This window comes from Leguminivora glycinivorella, chromosome 6, assembly GCF_023078275.1.
Source record: "Leguminivora glycinivorella isolate SPB_JAAS2020 chromosome 6, LegGlyc_1.1, whole genome shotgun sequence".
In the NCBI taxonomy this organism is placed as follows: domain Eukaryota; kingdom Metazoa; phylum Arthropoda; class Insecta; order Lepidoptera; family Tortricidae; genus Leguminivora; species Leguminivora glycinivorella.
The window spans coordinates 16,685,801-16,706,296 of NC_062976.1; the positions used below are offsets into that span (position 1 = coordinate 16,685,801).

Sequence of the window (20,496 nt, forward strand, 5' to 3'; positions counted from 1 at the left end):
ACATAAATGTTGCTTTAAGTGGGTAGATATTGAGAGGAGAGTTATAAAACTTCATAATTTTTATTTTTATTAAGTTATTTGTTTGTAAAAGAAATTGGTATAGGTACATAGGTCAAAATTTTGTCAAAATAAAACTCCCCATTTCTTCAATCGGTGACTAAAGTTACAGTGTTTTGTCAAAACAATCCGACCAGAAATTTTGACTGAGTGTTTTGGTTTAGGTAATTTTTTAGTATTAATCAGAACTTCTTAAGTGCAGCCTGCACGTTGTTTTATTTAGTTTGTGTGGATATCCAATAGACTAGTAAAATGAATATGTAAAGAACGAAATAAATTAAATTAAAACTTTCTAAACATTGCAACAGAGAGTGTCATTCAAATGTGTCATCGAATTTTGCCAGATTAAAAAGTTTTTTAGAAAATGAAAGTGATAAACTACCCCTGAACGCCAAAACTGATAAGAAAAGTATAGAAGATTATGCTGTTTCAAACAAAAAAAAACTGTTCTACTGATTATGCTGCTCAACAATAGCTGATGGAACAGGTAGGTATGGATATTTAGTACTCAATACCTTCTTCGCCTTATCAAGCACATCCAGCAGTGACTCAATTAGACGAGCGAATTGACCAAGAAAGCTCGGCCACACATGCGCGTTTTGACGTAGGCAGAGCGTTAGCGGAGCGTAATGATAGCGGTGCGCCGGACGAACGCTGGCGTTGCGCGCATTGGGCGTCGGCGTCGGAGCGGAATGCGCGCGCGTCCAGCGCGCATTCCGCTCCGCTAACGCTACGCTATCAAAACGCTTTATGTGTGGTTGAGGCTTTAAAATGTAAACCTTCCGTCTTCGTTCCAGGGTTACTTCAGTAAAGTTTAATGAATATAAGTTTAATAATATCTAGAATGTAGATACAAAAAAAAATACAAAAATTAGTTACGTATATTAAAGCTGTTCCAACGAATTTTTTATTAACAAAATATAGAAGTCAAGGAAAATACTTAATCAATGGTAAAGGCAGCTTTATCTAATCGGCAGCTAATTCTTAGGTACCTACTTATTTACGTTCAACATACTCAATCATGGAAATACGTAATGATTAATACTTTTCATTTTACCTTTTTAAATACGAGCATGCATCTGAAGCGATCAGTGAACTACACTACTTAGGGATCATCCATTAATTACGTCACACATTAGGGGGGAGGGGGTCGACGAAGTGTGACAATCTGTGACAAGGGGGAGGGAGGTGTCCTAAATTTCGTGACGTCACATATCATAATCTAAGGGTTAAAACACGAAATTTAAACTGTTACTTTATTAAAACCTCATAAACATCTACAAATACCGGATTAAAAGCCGAAATTAGGCGATAGTCTAAGCCATTTAGAGCATTCTTTAGCTATAAACTTGGATAAAATTTGATTCGTCGTTTTTTAAAACTTGTCAGTGAAAACTCCAAAATTTCAGACTAAATCGATAAGCGTACTCTTGTTACTGTAGGTAATTGTTTTGGTTTTATTTCGTGTTGTAAAATGTCTATCGTATACCATAAAATAAATTTGTCTAAGAGTAAGCCATGTACATTTAGCTAAAAAATTTCTAAATGGCCTAGACTATCACTTATTTTCGGCTTTGCATCTGGTTATAAATATATTATACCAATTGTTATGTCGACCGATTCAGAATGTGGAATCTTGAGCGTTTCGGTGTGTTCAAGGCACGTATGTTAAAGAAATTTGTCACATACACACACCAACACGTGGAAAATATTAACTGCAAAACATCAAACAATTTAGTTTGATAAATATTTTTTACAACCAGCTCAAGTTAAAATTTATATGAAATTACTTTGCACTCTTGTTGATAAAATAAAACTTTGTCATTCGTTTTTGAAGTACCTATCAAGAGAGCCTTTACCTGCTGGTATGGTGAAGAATAATTTAAGTACATAAATGGAAATAAGATTGATTTCAAACCGCTGTTTTCATTCAATAATTTCTACGTGTAAATTTGCAAAATATGTGACGTCACACTAGGGAGGGGGGAGTCTAACAAATGTGACCAGCTGTGACAAAAAACATGTTTTTTTAGTGTGACGTAATTTATGGATGATCCCTTATTTTATTCACCTATACATAACAATATGAAAGTTTAATCAGTGTCAATGACAATTATCAATTGAAAAAGCACTATTAAATATAAAATACTCGTTCTATGTAGGTATTTATAATCAGTTGTTATTGTATAACTATATTAATTAAACCATATTTACTTATTTCTATTTATGTACATTTAGACCATCAGAACTAGGAAATTAAATATTATTAAATATAAAAGGCTTCATTTTAGTAAATACTTATTTAGCTTATTTAACGCTTAGGACTAATTAATCTTACTATCTACTTATAGTAACTCATAGATTTTACGTATAATACTCGTTATAAAAATAGATATTCAAAATACCTATATAAATATAACGGCCTATTTTTTACTAATACAAGACGGATTCAGGGCCTTTACTTAAATACTTACACTCCTACTTACCTATAGCTAATGACATTACTCTTTTTATCTATTAACAATTTGAACAACCGTGAGTACAATTATCACATTATATTACTCCACAACTTCGGATTCTCATTGTTCCGAATTTCTGAACAAATATTGTATCGAGTCTTCATGAAGAGCAATGAGCAACATAATTATTCCTCCCGTGAGAATCCCGAACACAGCTAACAATAAATTCATACTTTTTCCATGATTGTTCTCGTTTATCTCGGGCACTAAATCCGCCAGCGCTATGTAAAAGAAAGTACCCGCTGTCGCGGCGTAGATCCACTGAGACGCAGATTCGTGGTCTTCTGCAAGCCAAATTCCGCCCGCCATGCCCATAAAACTGAGCACAGATGAAAGCAGATTGTAGTACAGCGCACGCCGGATGCTCATGCCGGAACGTAGCAGCACAGCGAAGTCGCCGAGCTCATGCGGCAGCTCGTGGCAGAACACCGCGAGGGCGGTGGCGAAGCCGGTGACCGGGTCTCCCGCGAAGGCGGCGCCGATGGCCAGCCCGTCCGTCAGGTTGTGCAGGCCGTCGCCCACGATCACCATCAGCGCTGTCGACGTCATCGGCCGCTCAGCGGGCGGCGGCGGGGACCCCGGCATCATGGCCCCTAATTCTATAGGTACGGGCTCTATTTGTTTAGCACTCTCTGTTTTAATTTCTTCCACAGTTGGTGCAAGGGCAACGTCATGAGAATGGGCGTGTCCTCCATGCAATGTCTGCATAATCGCTTCGACAGCGTAGAAAAGTAAAATAGTGAGGAATGTGACACTACATTTAAGAATAACCTCAGTTTCTTCCTGCGGTTCAGATGAAGGGCCATGTGATTTAAGGGCATGTGGCAGCAAATGCAACAAGGCATCTCCACAGAGCGTTCCCACTGCAACGGCCACGAGGAAGTGCAGGACTTGGCTGAAGATAGCCGACTTGAGCAGCGGTACCACTGCTACTCCTAGTAAGCCGGTAGCGCTGATCACAAGTATGCTCAGTGATGCGTATATCCAAGCTATAAATAGAAGAAAGTAATCGTGAGAAATTGTGTTCGCATCATAAGAACTATCTAGCAGCCACAGATAAGATTACCAACTAATTTCTTATCAATACATGCAGTACATTCACATCTAACATGATGATACTTAGGTATTATAAGTGGTAAGGAATTTAGAATAGAGAATAGAATAGAGAATTTATTTGCATACCACATACAATACCTATGTATTACATACATGGACCCTGATAAGGGTGTAGCAAAGTACAAATGTATCACTTAAGTACTAACTAATACTAATAATTTAGATACTACTTACTCCACTGTTTATCCAATTTAGTGGGCGGTGCCTCGGTCTTGTAGCAGGAGCGCTGGTCCAGCTGGTACACCAGCGCCGGGCACATGTCCAGGAACGTCTGCGGGCTGATGGTGATCACTCCGGGCTCGCTCTCTATGCCGTACACTTCTAATATATCCTTCGGCGACAGGCATGACTTCTTCAGTATTGGTTCCGCTGAAAATCATATTAAGATATCGAACGATAAAATTGGAAATAAACTCTATGTATATTATGGTACCCTTGGGGATACGACTTTTTATGATAATGGCTGAACAAATTCACTTATTGCTGCATAATGAACGCATTATAGAACAACGACTGCTTATGTCCGGCTATGACCCTATTGAGGAGGATACTTGATCGAATTTAGTATTTACGCGAGCTGGCAAGAGCGAGATCCCTAATAGGATAATCGCGGGCTATAAAATGACAATGACACTATCCGTCCGCACGAGACATACACATACACAGGGATGCTATTCCGAGACCTCACCGAGCACCCCTCTGAAGCAAACCAGTACATGTGTGATCTTCCATCAATAATAATACTTGACACGGAATTAGAGGTCATCCGTAAATGGTACATTTGAAGCGAAAGGTCCAAATGCATTTTGCTTAGGTCACCGATGTACCGTTCACGCAAACGGGCAGTGAGACTGGAGTGACCGGGACTAGCTATTTTTCATCTTATTCAGCTTATCAGTATAATAGCCTAACTTGGCAATCGAGGCTGTTGGGTAATACTAAGACGCAAGCACGTAATTGAGAGATCCCGGCCGACAGTTCCACTCAGCGATCTCTATTTGAATTAACAATCATTCTATGGCTCAATACGACACTGTAAGGATGTCGAGGAAAGGAACTGAAAAGTTGAAAAACTTTCATTTCATTTCATTTATTTGCCATAAATTGTATGTTTACATAAGATGGTACATGTACATGTTTAATAAGTTTCAATACAATTTTACCAGATTGGTGTAGCATTATTTAAACAATGTTTACAAAAGTAAAACTAACATGCAATACATTTTATTTTATTTTACAAGCTGAAAGTACTCTTTAAGACTATATGGACACAGTTCGATAAGATATTTTTTTAGACGATTGAGGAATTTAGTGGATGAAAGAGACTTTATTTCTATTATAAAATTAAAGACTTGGCTTAAAGGTCTCGTAACCAGGCCATAAAATCCTCAAAAAAAAGTTGAAAACAGAAATCGACTTGAGAGTACGCATATGCGCTTCTATAATCTCAAAAAGCAAGATCGATCTTACATTGCAAAAAATTAATATCCCAAGTTCGGCCACGGATCTTGGAGTGATCGTCGATTACACATAAAAAAGCTACAACCGAATACAGAACCGTCTCCTTCAGGGATAAAACAAGTCTGTTAAAAGTCGATTTGCGTCGAAGGGAATCTAGAGACAAAAGAAAGCAGCGCGAAGAGTTCGTATCGCTTTCTATTGAAATCAGCGCGGGACATGTTATGTTAGAATAGAATACACCGGACCTAAGTATGCTAATTTCTAACAACTCATACTACATTCGATAACGCGTTTGACGTCTTGAGGTTTTGATGAAAAATTTAATCATATGTATTATAGGTAGGTACTACACGTATATTATATCATTTCGTGTACCTACTACCTATTTAAGTACTTAGTAATTTCTTATTTTTTAAACACAGATTGCAATTTTTTTTATTATGTGGAATAAGTATCTACCGACTATCTAAATTCGGTAATCGTTAACTATTTGTACTTGACTTCGGTCGTGTTTTAATTTATCACCTCTTATATCCTCTTTTCCGCTAGAGCCTGAGGAAGTAGAGAAAATCCAATTTCCAAAGTACTGGTATATAAGCGTTTTTTTCAGTATATTCGGCATTTGAAAGGCATTGAAGGTCGTATGACAGGACAAGGTTAGATTTTACAATCACATATACCAACAATGATCAGGAAGAAATGCTTCCACTAATGTGGTTTCCTCACGGTAGCCTGAAAAATGCATTGACAAACGCCAATCTAGCCGGATTGGTCACAGCTTCAAAAGGCCGTCGAAAAACGGATTGGTGCCCATTATTGTCGTTTGGTCATAGTCGCGTGTTTGGCGCGTAGTTGATAGGTTGATACGAAACGGTGTCTACAATTGCCTTTTTTGTGGGCATGCGACAACGTGAGACCACTCGACTGCGACCGAGCAAAATCAGGAAATTAATCGCGGACTTCATTATGTTTGCGAAAGGAATAATTGTTATGTATTCTAAGAATATAGCGGTATCAAGATTTGGCACGTGTCTCCTTTTCCGTGATAAGTTATTTACATATAGGTTCCTATTATACGTACTATCATATACCTATTCACTGTCTGCGACTAATGAGTCTAAGGTTAAAATGTAGTTCTTCCGCTATCGCAGCGGTTTATGAAGGTTTCTAAGGGTTTATTATCAATGATGTGTATGTTTGTACTGAATGTAAATACACCGTGAGATCAAATCATATACTTATTTAATCAAACATACCTTCTCGCTAAGCCTTAGTCATACCTATCTCTTGAATGACGGTTGAATAGTGGCGCGAAGGTCGAACAACTTATCAACCCGGTAGAGTCTATTTACAAACTTACTTAAATGATTATAGAGACAGTTCTAAAGTCAAGGCCAAAAGTCATTTACCGAACTTGACCTAGAGTCTTAGTCTAATTACATATTAGATTTTTTCTTTTAACAGCGTAAAACCATCGCTGTCGAATTTGAATAGAGGAAGCCATAATATTGATAGATACCTACATACTTACTTGTTTATATACATGTTAAAGTAAATAAATCTTGAAATGTTTTATTCGTAGGTATTTCTGATATATTTTCGAATGTGAATAATATGAATATCCCTCTAAACTCAATGAGTTCACATTGTCACATTGCATTATCGCAGATCAGTGCTAAGAAGCAAAAGTATTTCCCTATGCGCAATCTCCACCTCCATACTTGTCGATATCCAAGTTTTGTGAGGCCATAAACTGTCACTGCTAATAAGAAATCCAACCAAGAGTTATCGTAACGTAGACGGATTCTAGGTAACATAAGAAAGACATAAGTAGCTACCTGATGTTTGATTAGCTATTACCAAAGACATATGTAACTCCGTATAGACAGATAAAGTCTAAGAAAAAAACGTACCTCAAAACCATACAGAAAAAGGTACGGTGACCTAGATGGCGATACACCTTTGGGGGACGCTCGGCTAGATGGCGCTAATATTAATATTTGTCGTTTTAACACATATCCAGCTAAGAATATTGGCCAAATTGTCAAAACTGAGGTTCAAAAGTTTTAAGCTTGTGTCGAGAGATGGCAGTCTATGCACTGTGATTACACATTTTACTTTGACAGTAACTCTCTATAATACTCGATCCTCTTTGGTATTCCATAATATCTCAAACGATGGTCGACTGAAGCTGCTGTAGCCTCGGTAATAACAGACTATTACCTTGCTAAAAGTCCACTTCCGATTACAGGTCCACTATTAAGTAGGTACTCATTAACTAAGGAGCTACGCGATAATCTAACTCTGTAGAGAGTACCATTTTGTTAGCGTTCAAACTCTAGGTAGGTAGCCTTATAGGCATTAACGCGGGGGTGTGGTGACCAGTGTCACCAGTGTCATCCATGACAACAGACCACGTCATCTCAACCTATCTATTAGATGTAAGTCAGTAGGTACTCTGCACTGGAGGGATGGCAATGCCGTGTGTCGTGCAGTCATGTGAAGGTGCCTCGGCCTGTCTAGCTGTAGGTAAGTAGCCCTTATTAATTTCTCTACTTAGCGTTAGAAGTGCTGCTGATGACACTCAGGCAAGTTACTGTCTAGCCTGGAGAGGGGCGTCGGTGATTATGTTGTATGAGTCTGTATGCCTTTGACGCAATGGAGAATATCGAACAACACCTGGCTGGTCGATATCTCCATCGCAGTGGTGGCTAGTATATTAGTGGCATAGTAGTGGTGTGTCGTGCAGTAACGTGAAGCCGCCGTTGACACGGTAGAGATATTGACCAACACAGGTCTACAGCTTGCAGGTGGGGTAATCTACATAGCTGTAAGTCAGTACTCACTGCAGAGAGAGCGCCGGTGGCGATGCTGTGTGTTGTGCAGTAACGTGAAGGTGCCGTTTACACGGTGAAGATATTGACCAACACATGTCTGCAGCTTACAGGTGGGGTAATCTACATAGCTGTAAGTCAGTAATTACTGGAGAGAGAGCGCCGGTGGCGATGCTGTGTGTCGTGCAGTAACGTGAAGTTGACACGGTAGAGATATTGACCAACACATGTCTGCAGCTTACAGGTGGGGTAATCTAAATAGCTGTAAGTTAGTACTCACTGGAGAGAGAGCGCCGGTGGCGATGCTGTGTGTCGTGCAGTAACGTGGAGTTGACACGGTAGAGATATTGACCAACACAGGTCTACAGCTTACAGGTGGGGTAATCTACATAGCTGTAAGTCAGTACTCACTGGAGAGAGAGCGCCGGTGGCGATGCTGTGTGTCGTGCAGTAACGTGCAGTTGACACGGTAGAGATATTGACCAACACAGGTCTACAGCTTACAGGTGGGGTAATCTACATAGCTGTAAGTCAGTACTCACTGGAGAGAGAGCGCCGGTGGCGATGCTGTGTGTCGTGCAGCAATGTGAAGGTGCCGTTTACACGATGGTCTGCCAGCGCGTGCGGCGAGGAGAACACGCGCCCACCCAGCCCTAAGCTGTCCAGCAAGTGCTCGAAACCCTGAGGAAATGTAAAGGATAACTTTAGCGAAATTCTTTAAGTATTTTTTTATGTTTCTGTTTAAGTATATGACGGTCATCACTGATCAGGCCCCGTAGCCGAATGGAATATCTGCGACGCGAAACGGGTCAGAAATGTAGTCTGGCTCTGTCGCGCCAATACGCAATAGAGCGAGAGATATAGATAGCTACGAAAGAGATATTATCGTGTGCGTTTCGTGAGCGTTATGTGTATTCGGCTACGCACACAGGGATTCGATAAGAACAATGTTAATGTTAGTATCTTTTTATCACACCTGTGTTATTTATTGCACGCAGGCGGAGCGGGAGTTATAGAAAAGTCGTTCTCCCGAGGGAGTTATGAAATTTCTAGTACCGTATTGAACTTTTTTCTTTTTACATATTTTTATATTGCGAGTATGATGAAAAACATTGTGTGTAACACGGGGCGTAAGAATATTGCTAACTCGAGTCTTTAAATCGCTCCTGCTACTGTCGTTGGCAATATTTCAGCTTCCGCCCCAGGTTGCACAATAAATAAATAAATAAATATTGGGGACACCTTACACAGATCAACTTAGCCCCAAGCAAACTATGTACTATTGTTTGTTTTAATTTTTTATTTTTTTAGTTGAGAGCTTTTGGGTACCTAACTTATCTTGCAATGAAATATTATCACGTTGCCTAAATTTAGGCAACGTTGCCTAAATTACAATAGTATATTTATATGTAAAAAGACTAATAGAAAAGGCGGATGGAAATTATAATATTATACAAATATTATTTAACATATCAGCCTTCTCAAATCATCATCATCATCATACAATCACGCCTGTATCCCATGAAGGGGTAGGCAGAGCACATGAACCTTTGATGTTTTAGTGCCACTCTTGGCAAAAAGGGGGTAAAATAAAACGAAATTGTGGCATTGCAGTGACAGGTTGCCAGCCTCTCGCCTACGCCACAATTTAACCCATATCCCACTGTCGACTTCTACGACACCCACGGGAAGAAAGGGGGTGGTGAAATTCTTAACCCGTCACCACACGGGCTAAAAACCTCCTTCCCAAATGATAGCAACTTATTCGTAAACAGGTATCCCCTTCTAACAACACCATATCAGATAAAAACGCGCAAAATTATTTACAATACAAGAAACGGAGACTAGGAAGTCAAGTTGAAGGCCAACGAATTGTAGTTGCCATTTTTGATAAGCGACCAAAGGATTACAACATAATTATTACAACTCATCATTCATAAATTAAAATAAGATATATCTAGGTAAGTAGGTATGTATAATAATATCTTGCAAATTTATAGCATAGCTTAGAAGTACATACTTAGCGCCTTTCCACCAGAAATGTGCTAGGCTATGTCAGTGTGGTGACGGAGTAAGAATGTCACTACCCCCTTTCCTCTCTTGGGTGTCTTAGAAGTCGATTACGGAACATGGATTCAATAGGCTAGTTTCCTATACTTAAAATAAAATATTATATGCAGTGCACGAAATAAAACACCACATAATTAGAAGAAAAATATGGACAGTAGTTATGTTTAAACATAATTTCTATTTAATAAGTCAAAGAGAAAGATATAAAGTAAATGAATTGACCGTGACGTCACTCCTCAGGATTTCATAGTAATTCCATATTAGCAAATCGTTTTGACAGTTCTTAAAAAGAAGCTGATTTGACTAGTAGGAAACTAGCCTATTGTAGCGTGGGCAATATGACAGTAATTTGTTACATAAACATTTTATTAATGATGTCGAGATTTCTGCATATCGTCACTACTTTTAAAAAAACTTGTATCTTCGTCTGTCAATGAAAAGAAAATTGTAGTAAGTATGTATGGAATGCATATAGACTTACTGCATTTTAACTTTGAGGAACAGCGTGAGATACGAGATTTTTTAAAAGTAGTGACGATATTAGTCCTCAGTCATTCTCAAAGAATATGCAGTTTCATTGACACGACCTATACTATATGTACATATGTAGTTATATGAAACAGTCGTGACAATTAGCCACAACCACGGACATTATTCTCAGAGATCATTACTCTTAACTTAAGCCACATATACAAATTAAGAATAGGTATTCCATACTTATCCATTTTTGGTAGAGAAAGTAAACTAATTATTTTATTGATGACCAATTTCTTTTTTTGACGGGCTCCCTATTTTCCGACACACTAAGGAACATGCTGCACGTGCAAACTATGATAGTTATTAGAGTATGTAATTAGTAATAAATAATAATGTGTAATTTCATGGACAGCACGTCGCACTAATGTATCTATTCTACAAGAGCTTAATGTCAAGACTCGTCTCTTTGCTATCTGCCGGGAGAGAATTATAGGCTTCTTTGGCCATCTGGCCAGACGAGAACCATTTAGTGTACATAATACATATCGTCACTACTTTAAAAAAATCTCGTATCTCACGCTGTTCCTCAAAGTTAAAACGCAGTAAGTCTATGTGCATTCCATACATACTTACTACCATTTTCTTTTCATTGACAGACGAAGATACAAGTTTTTTTTAAAGTAGTGACGATATATGAGTTCGAGGTATCGGGTTATTTAACATTCAGTAGTATGTAATGTTTCTGAAATAAGAAGATTAGATAACAATTAGGTGCGGCGGGATAAGACAAAATTTTAGTATTAACAAGTTATCATAGTCCATGATGATGATAACGGATATCTTGACAGGAAAACCTAATATTTATCAAATAGAAGCAAAAACATGTTAACTATGTAAACATCGGAATTCAAAATATCAAACGTGTTTTACTCACTGACCGAATTTCACCACTTGAATAGTAAGATAATGCAAAAATAAATAAATGTTTCATAATCGAATAGCATTACTTATCACTTTCCTATATAGATAAAAATGTGTTACCTAACAGCAACTGTAAATACATACTTAATTGAAGATACTAAGGTATTCACATATAAATTACAGGGTGTAATCTTTATAAGCAGCAATACCCCATGTCAAAATAATTAAATTAGAAAGTAATAAAAGTGTAACATAAAGTAAACGTTAAATTAATTTGACTAGTTTCTTAGAGAAATTAATTTAAAACCCTCTTGCACTTGGCTCGTATTTGCGGGGGCACTACCGTGGCCCCAGATTTGACCTTAAGACTTTGAAAGTTATCGGAAATCAATAATCACAGGTTGTATTTCAGGAGCTGATCATGCTGATACAGAACAAAAAAACAATAAAATTGTAGGTACCTTAATTTGAATCAACATTTCCCTGAATTTTCACCGAGTGCGTGCATCACGAGTAAACAATCGTCCGGATCACCCGATCAACTCGCCCCGCGCGTTAGGTCACCGCTGTGCGGAGTGTGCGGCGATTCATTAGAGATTGTTTGAGACAGAGTGAAATAGGTAAAGTCTAGGTAAAATTTAACGAAATGTGAAATGTAATGTGTTTGAATGTGTACGTGTGGTATGTTTATATTATTTTTTTGCATAGCTAGGTCCCTATGTCCAAAAAATATTGCCGGTTATAAAAATTACATCCTGTAGGTATGTATCATTTATTTAGTTCTAAGAAGAACGAAGAAAATTGATAACGTCATAAGATTATATCACAAATGAAAATTACCTGCACCTGCTTACTGATTGTGCAAGGCAATTAAGGCCTTTCGCACCATTCGTTACAACACAACTATAAATTTAAATATCCTGTGTTTTCGCTAATTAACCACACATAGATAAAGGATTATTTTTAAACCTACGTTTTTGTGAAAATTTCACAGGCTAGTGGTTGTGAAGAGATTTAGGTGATATTGTGAATGTCGCCGCGCTCGTTATGGTCCATCACGCTTGTGTAGCTGTGATATTAAAATACAGAGTGTAACGCGATCCGTTTAAGGGCGACCGTAATTTTTTTCTTTCGCTATTTTCGTGTATAATTCCATAAAAGATAAAAAAATTTTTTGCGAAAAAAAATTTTATCCTACTTTTTCCTGATGAGAATAGATGATTCTTTTTTGTTACACCCTGAAATTCTTTTTGAAACTACCAGCAGAGTAATAATATAGACTTAGATCTATGCTTGACTCCAGAGGCAGGCAAGTATGGTCGCGCGATAAATGATAAAACATCGGGCCATACGTATAGTGTGATAAGGACGATCGAGTAATTTTTAGACAAACGCCACATTTTTCTACAAACTTTTAGTCTATTCATCATGGTTACATTTTTGACTATCCACTTACCTTTTTTTATATTTTTTTTTATAACATAAATAAATAACTGAATTTCAGTAATAGGTTTGATTCATGGTGCAATATTAGTATTGTACAGTCGAGTTCATAATTATGTGTACATTTTTTAATCTTAATTCTATGCAATAAGGTGAAAAAATGTACACATATTTATGAACTCGACTTTAAAATATTTTTCAGTATCTGGTGTGCTTCTTTACGCACTAGTGCAGAAGTGGTTCATTATATGCCATTCCAAACTTCGGAGGGTCACTTACTACAATTTTCGTTTCATTGACAGACGAAGATACAAGTTTTTTTTAAAAGTAGTGACGTGTTTTAATTTATCGCCACTATTTATGAACTCGTACTGTACAATATTTTTTAACGCACTTTTCGTAATGTACATTATTTTTGTTGCTAAGTAGGTGGTGGCATAAATTAAACATCTGCAGGCGCCGCAGCATATAGACCGGTACATATTTCTGTATAATTACTGTATTGTTAAGACAGTTACAATTTACAATGTAGCTTAATATTGGCGTATGAAATAGTTATGTATAATTTGTAAAATGTTTTTTTAAAAACGTAGGATAACCTATTTTAAATACGTAAGCATTAACTATGTTAAAAAAAAATGAAATTATCGATTATTGGTAATTAATAATTAGGTAGGTATCATGTTTGTTTACATTATTTAACCAGCTGTAACATAAATCTATAATGGCTGCTCGAACGTAGCGTTTAAGTAAGTCAGTTTCATTGTTAATTACTTTAATTAGTTAATTATTAATAGGCGCAACTTGACGTCACACGTTTATTTTATTCTACGCAGATAGAAGGTTTTTGTAGAGATACCTATATATCTATGCATAAATAACGTTAGGTATATAGGGACTGATAGAAAGCTAAGGCTAACTTTAATCTCCGACCGAGAAGCCGTTACCGTTAACTTGTCGCGGTTCCTGAAAATCGTACTGTGTTTTATGGTAAATCACCACTGCGCTCTCCAATCAATTATGTATCACCGGAATGCGATGTATTTGCAGTTGGGTGGAATTGTGTGAAGTGTGTGATTATGTGAGGCGATGGATAAAAGGGAGTTATCTATTACTTATATTTATTTTGCTAATTTTTTATTTCGTATCAATGGCATTTTGTTTTTATTATACTTAAAGTAGTCTTAGTTAATGAATTTCATAGTGCTTTAGTTTAACTGTTAAACGGTGTAATTCTTGGATAATAAAAAAAAACATTTGAAATTATGGACTGAAATAAATACAATACCTACCTACAACACCAAAGAAAACGCGATCAAGCCCACTGGTGGCGAGCCGGGAATCGAACACGGGTTCAGCTTACCACTTAAAATATCAAATCAAAAAGTATTTTTTTTTTCATTTGTAGGTAACAAATATCAATAGAAAATTAGTCGTAAGCGTCACAGAACATCATTTCCGGTTTTTTGTTTTGTAAAGTATGGTATAATGTATGTATCAAAACTATTGTGTAAGTGCTGTATGCGATTAGCTATTCAAACAATATTTAAAAACTTGTAATATCATCAATACTTTACTAGTACCTTCTATGAAAAGCAATATTTTTGTTATAAGTGTTAATTAAATGATTCACGGTTATGTTCATTAGACTTGACCGGAACTTGACGGACTTGTACTTTTATATATTCTATGCCGGAATATAATTAGACCGTGATTACCTTTTTGATTTATGTGGAGCTCCCAATCAATCGAGCTCCCGATATTTCTACAAAGTTGTGTAGACATCCACCCGCCTTCTTCAGTTTTGATGATTTTGAGATCATGATGCATGTAACTGCGTCGAAATGTCGATAAAAATCAAAAAGCTAAAAAAACATAGTCTACTTATTTAAGTATATCCAAGTCTTTATAAGGCTAATATTTTTGCTTCAACCCGTGCTTTGCTCAGTAATCACCTCGTGTTTATCTTTTCTGTAGAGAACAATACCGTCGAGGTGCAATTTTAGGTGCTTAATCAACAGCCATCTCAGAAATAGAGGAGTGTCATATTGTTCAGTAAGGATTAGGTAAGAGCGCTCTGGCAAGACGGCAAATGCATTTACGTTTGCGATGCAAGGAAATGAAATTCGTCATGGAAGCTAGCGGGATATACACAGTGTTTTTTTTGTTTTCCGTTAAATTCGACACGTTGTTAGGTTCATTATCAGGGACCATTCTGTATATTACTTTTAGTTAAATTCAGAAAAAAAATTTTTTCATCGTTTTCATATACATAATAAATGAATTAGTTAGTGTGAGAGACCCTTAAGAATAATATTCAAGTTTGAGTCAAGTGATTGACGGCACATGTCAAAACAAATAACATTGGGAATTGGTAAAGGCTGTCACACACATGTTCAGTAATTATTTTTATTTTTTTAATAACTTGGTAACTGTAAGAGTTAAGACACTAGTCTCTTAGGGAAATTAATTATATTTGATCTAAACAACCATCCCTTAAAGTTAACGGAATTCAATAAAAACGGGTTGTAGATAAGTATTAAATCCCGTACCCGTACCATTTATGGAATAATTTATGGAATTTGTATATACTATACATACACGGTGTAACATGAGGGCACCGAAAGGTAACTACGCATTTCGGAGGGCAAAAAAAAAAGATAAAATGTTAAATGACGTTAAGCAAATATCACCAAAATTTTTTTGTTATTTGTTTTTAGTTTTTTTTAATGTATTTTCACATAAAAAGAAAATTTTATTCGTAAAACTGACACAATAAAAATTTAATTTTTTTCTAAAAAATACTTTTTCCCTCACTAGCTCGGAAACACGTGTTTTGTCCTTCAATACCAGCGGGTAAAAACGCATTTTATCCACTAGTGGATAAAGTAATTTGACCTTGAATATAGCCAAATTTTCTGCTTTAAAATTGATAAAAGTGGGTTAATCTAGTGATGAAGATGTTTTACCACCTGTGGAACTACTGGAAGCAGTGATAAACGCGTTTTTTTGCGTTGTAATTTCCTCGCTATAGTGAGGGGAAAAGTTTTGTGTTACACACGGGTGCAAATGTATTTTTCCCCTCAGTAGCTCGGAAACACGTGTTTTACGTCTAAATGGGCTCTAAGTTATTTGTTATACAAGGGGGCAAAGTTGTATTTTAATGCCGAGTCCGGAATTGAAAAACGAGCAAGTGAAAGGATTCCATAGTTGAACCACGAGCGAAGCGAGTGGTTCGAAAATAGAATCCTGAACTTGCGAGTTTCTTAACACACGAGAAGTAAAATACATTTGCACCCGAGTGTAACACAAAACTTTTTTCACTAGCTCGGAAACACGTGTTTTGTCCTTTAAAATAAAACGCATTTTATCCACTAGTGGGTAAAAATAATTTGACCTTGAATAAAGACAAATTAACTGCTTTCCAATTGATAAAAGTAGGTGAATCTAGTAATAAAGATGATTTACCACCTGTGGAACTACTGGAAGCAGTGATAAACGCATTTTTTGCGTTGTAGTTTCCTCGCTATAGTGAGGGGAAAAGTTTTGTGTTACACTCGGGTGCAAATGTATTTTACTTCTCGTGTGTTAAAATACAACTTTGCCCCCGTGTATAAGAATAGTTATTTGTTATACAAGGGGGCAGAGTTGTATTTTAACGTCGAGTGTGGGTTCGAGAATAGAATCCTGAACTTGCGAGTTTTTTAACACACGAGAAGTAAAATACATTTGCACCCGAGTGTAACACAAAACTTTTCCCCTCACTATAGCGAGGAAACTAGAACGCAAAAAATGCGTTTATTACTGCTTCCAGTAGTTCCATAGGTGGTAAATCATCTTTATTAAATAGATTCACTTACTTTTATCAATTTTAAAGCAGTTAATTTGACTTTATTCATGGTCAAATTACTTTACCCACTAGTGGATAAAATGCGTTTTTACCCGCTGGTATTAAAGGACAAAACACGTGTTTCCGAGCCAGTGAGGGGAAAATAACTATTATCACTGCTTCCAGTAGTTCCACAGGTGGTAAATCATCTTTATTACTAGATTCACCTACTTTTATCAATTTTAAAGCAGTTAATTTGACTTTATTCAAGGTCAAATTACTTTACCCACTAGTGGATAAAATGCGTTTTTACCCGCTGGTATTAAAGGACAAAACACGTGTTTCCGAGCTAGTGAGGGGAAAAATTCGTTTATCACTGCTTCCAGTAGTTCCACAGGTGGTAAAACATCTTTATCACTAGATTAATCCACTTTTATCAATTTTGAAGCAGAACATTTGGCTATATTCAAGGTATTAAAGGACAAAACGCGTGTTTCCGAGCTAGTGAGGGGAAAATAACTATTACTCTTCTAATATCATGAGGAATACGCTGTTAAAATTATTCGGTTTCCTCATGTTACACCGTATGTACATAAACCTATTACTATCAGTACTATCACATTTAATGGGTAATACCTAGTTTTTTTGCCGCTAGGGAGCAAAATGCTTCCATTTACGGCGATCTTGTGGGCAGCGACTCGAGCTACTTAGCGGGGGATTCTAAAATAAATAATCGTGAGCAAAGTGAGGGATTCAAGTGTTAACAAATGTGCCACTGCTTTTCACAACAGTGTAGTACATTACATATGTGTCATATGGTAGCAAAATAATTATGTTCCAAAATATTATTTACATTTAAAAAAGATGCATATAAGAAAAGAAAATCCTAGAAAAGAAATTTTACTTCTCTTCCCTTCTAGCAAGGAAGGAAAAGTGTAATTTCTTTCCCCCTAGTCGGTAAGAAAAGTTCCGTTTCCAAACAGGTGATGTCAAAAATAAATAGATTAGTAGTTGTGTACATTGTGTAGGTTTGTGTGTGGCCTAATCTACAGAGCGAACAATAGTAATGATGATATTATTCATATAAAAACAATTTTTTGTTTGGCTTCGAAACAATAATATTGTCGAGTTTCTCATAATATCATTAGATTGGAATATTGTTTGATTGCAAAACACTAATTATTAAGGTAGGCATTAGGATTTGGCAATTGGCATTTGTATATTGTGTATTTATGTATATTGTCTGATACAGATAATTACCTACCTACTTATATCAGGGAATAATAATAATAATAGTCAGGTAGGTCTCAAGTTCGGATAAATTGGTGGTAAGTGCATTTTGTTTTTTAGATTTTTTACAGTATGTATATAATTATTTTTACTTTCTACAAAGTTTGTTCAGTGCAGGACTAAATAAGATTGTTTATAAATATTTGTTATTATTTAGAAATAAGTAGTAGATTCAAAGTCAAACCTAGGAGTCCTGCACATCTAAAATAAGTACCTATCGAAACTAAATTTAAAACAAAACAAATTTTAAGACACATAGTTAGATATACATTAGTTCCATAAAGTCGTAAATTCTTAATGAGTAATGTAGCTAAGTAGTTATATAAATAATTAGTTTGGTCGCATGCTTTGCTACTGATGTTATGGATATAATATAGGTATATATTTTAATGGAACCATTTAACCTCGAATGTAATGTAACGTAATGCGTAAATATTTGTATTGACGCGAGAATCGAACCTGTTAACAGTGAGTAAGATATTTATTAACAGTAGGTAAGAAATATCCACCTATTATTTAATTCATAATGTGTAAAGGTACTTAACTAATTAGTATTTGTTTATTTAAATTAGCCAGGTATCTGAGATAATTAGTCGTGTAATATTGATGAATAACATAATACAATAGTCATTCATAAATTGGGTAGATAAAGGAGAATTTTGTATTTAAATTCATATTTTTGCTTTGAGTGTTAGTTCTCGGTAGTTCAGTCTGATCAGTGGCAATTTTGTATTTTGAATCTAGAATATTTAGGATATACTTTATTCGTGTCTCACGGAGCTATCAATATTTTAGTCGGAATAACTGAAAAGTTCAATATTGACAAATGATTACGATAAAAAATATCGCAGTGTACCTGAGGTTGATGAACTTCCGTTGACTGAATGCTTATAACGTTAAGGAAAACTTCAGTTCCATTGGTTATTAGAAAATCAGTCAAGCATGACAATTAAGGTGCTGAAATACTATGTGTATTTACTATTATTTGCTGTGAAGTGTCACTCTATTCTAACTAGGTAGCTATAGTTAGGAATTTGTTTATGTAAAGTTACGTGCGCTTATAAATATCATGTAGAAAGTTGACTAACTTTCCATCACTCATTCATAATCGAACGCATAATAACTCTCCAATGATTATAAATTGAATAACTGCCTCTAAGTTATTTAAGATATTTCTGTGTTATTGAATTGAAAAGAAAAAACTCACCTCGAAGGTAATTAAGCCCTTGTCGCCGTACTTGTCGAAGATCTTGTTAATGAAGTATTTCTCGGCGACCTCGGCGGGCGGGTCCTGGCCGGTGGCGTTGTCCAGTCGGTTGTCGGCGTCGTCGGCGGCGGCGGCTGCCAGCAGCGCCAGCGCTACGACGACACCCGTCGTCAGCATGGTCGAGACTGAGCTGCGCCTGCGCTCGCGGCACTATCAGCCGCTCAACGTGCACTCGTCAGGCGTGATATGACGCGACGCGCACCGCACCGGCTGTACTGTAACCGACGGATCCGCACGACCTATTGTTTATTTACTCCTTTATCTAACTTCGGGTAATTCGCGCTTGATAAACTCGAAATTGAACGCGTGCTGTGCAGTCGAGGAGAGTTGTGCGTCTGAGACTCGGAGACTTTCACCTGGCGCTAGTCCCGAGGCCGGTCGTAACACCGTTACTGATAATGTGGTACTGGTCTGTCTGCGCGGACGCAGTGGGTTGTGCGCGAAAACGACGTCAGTGCGGACGCCGACCAAGATCGCTCCTCCCAGACTCGATGGCAGCCAAATACTGGATGATTGCTTGCTGTGTATTTATTTATATATAGAGTCATATTTACTTACACTATCGAAAGGGTTATTTAGTCGAACTGTATGATAACTGATAAGTTTCGCCTCTTATGTGTGTTTTGTATATATCAATAAAGTATTGTCAATTTTTAATGAAAAACTGGCCAGCCAAAAATATATTAATGACCGTGATCTCCTGAAAAATATGACTATTGGGTATTATTAAGAAGTAAGAACAAGAAACTATGCATAAGGTAATGTAATGTATACTTATGCAAATAAATAAAAACCGGCCAAGTGCGAGTCGGACTCGCCCACCGAGTTCCGTATCCGTACAAACTTTCAATAGTTAAAATAATCATGTTTCTCATGTAACTTGACTAGAAGTAGCGTCATCTCTCGCTGAATTCGCTAACTAATTTGCGCGACCTGTATAGTATGTTGGTTTTTCAGGGATAATTCTTTATGATGTTAACCGATTTCAACAGTTTTTACTTTATTTGAAAGAGATTATTTTACGTAAATTCTGGTAGTACTTAACTCTAAGTACAATATAAATCCCCAAGAGTGATTAAATTGAAAGTTAAAATCTGAAAAGTTTTTTTTATTTAAAAAAAGTTTCCAAATTACGACAGACACAATTTTATTTTTCCTGTAATATTTGGCATAAAACCAATGTTTCGTAAAATTGTCATAATTTTACGTTGG

General features: G+C 36.6%; 1 protein-coding gene across 1 annotated transcript; it reads right to left on the reverse strand.

Annotated features, from left to right (window-relative positions):
- Nucleotides 1-690: 690 nt before the first annotated feature.
- LOC125227104 (zinc transporter ZIP10) lies at nucleotides 691-20,253 on the reverse strand. The gene is made up of 4 exons (XM_048131313.1): nucleotides 19,225-20,253; nucleotides 8,530-8,668; nucleotides 3,867-4,061; nucleotides 691-3,565 (listed from the first exon to the last, which is right to left on the reverse strand). The coding sequence occupies exons 1-4, from the start codon at nucleotides 19,399-19,401 to the stop codon at nucleotides 2,637-2,639; spliced, it is 1,440 nt and encodes a 479-aa protein (XP_047987270.1). The 5' UTR covers nucleotides 19,402-20,253; the 3' UTR covers nucleotides 691-2,636.
- Between the last annotated feature and the right edge of the window lie 243 nt (nucleotides 20,254-20,496).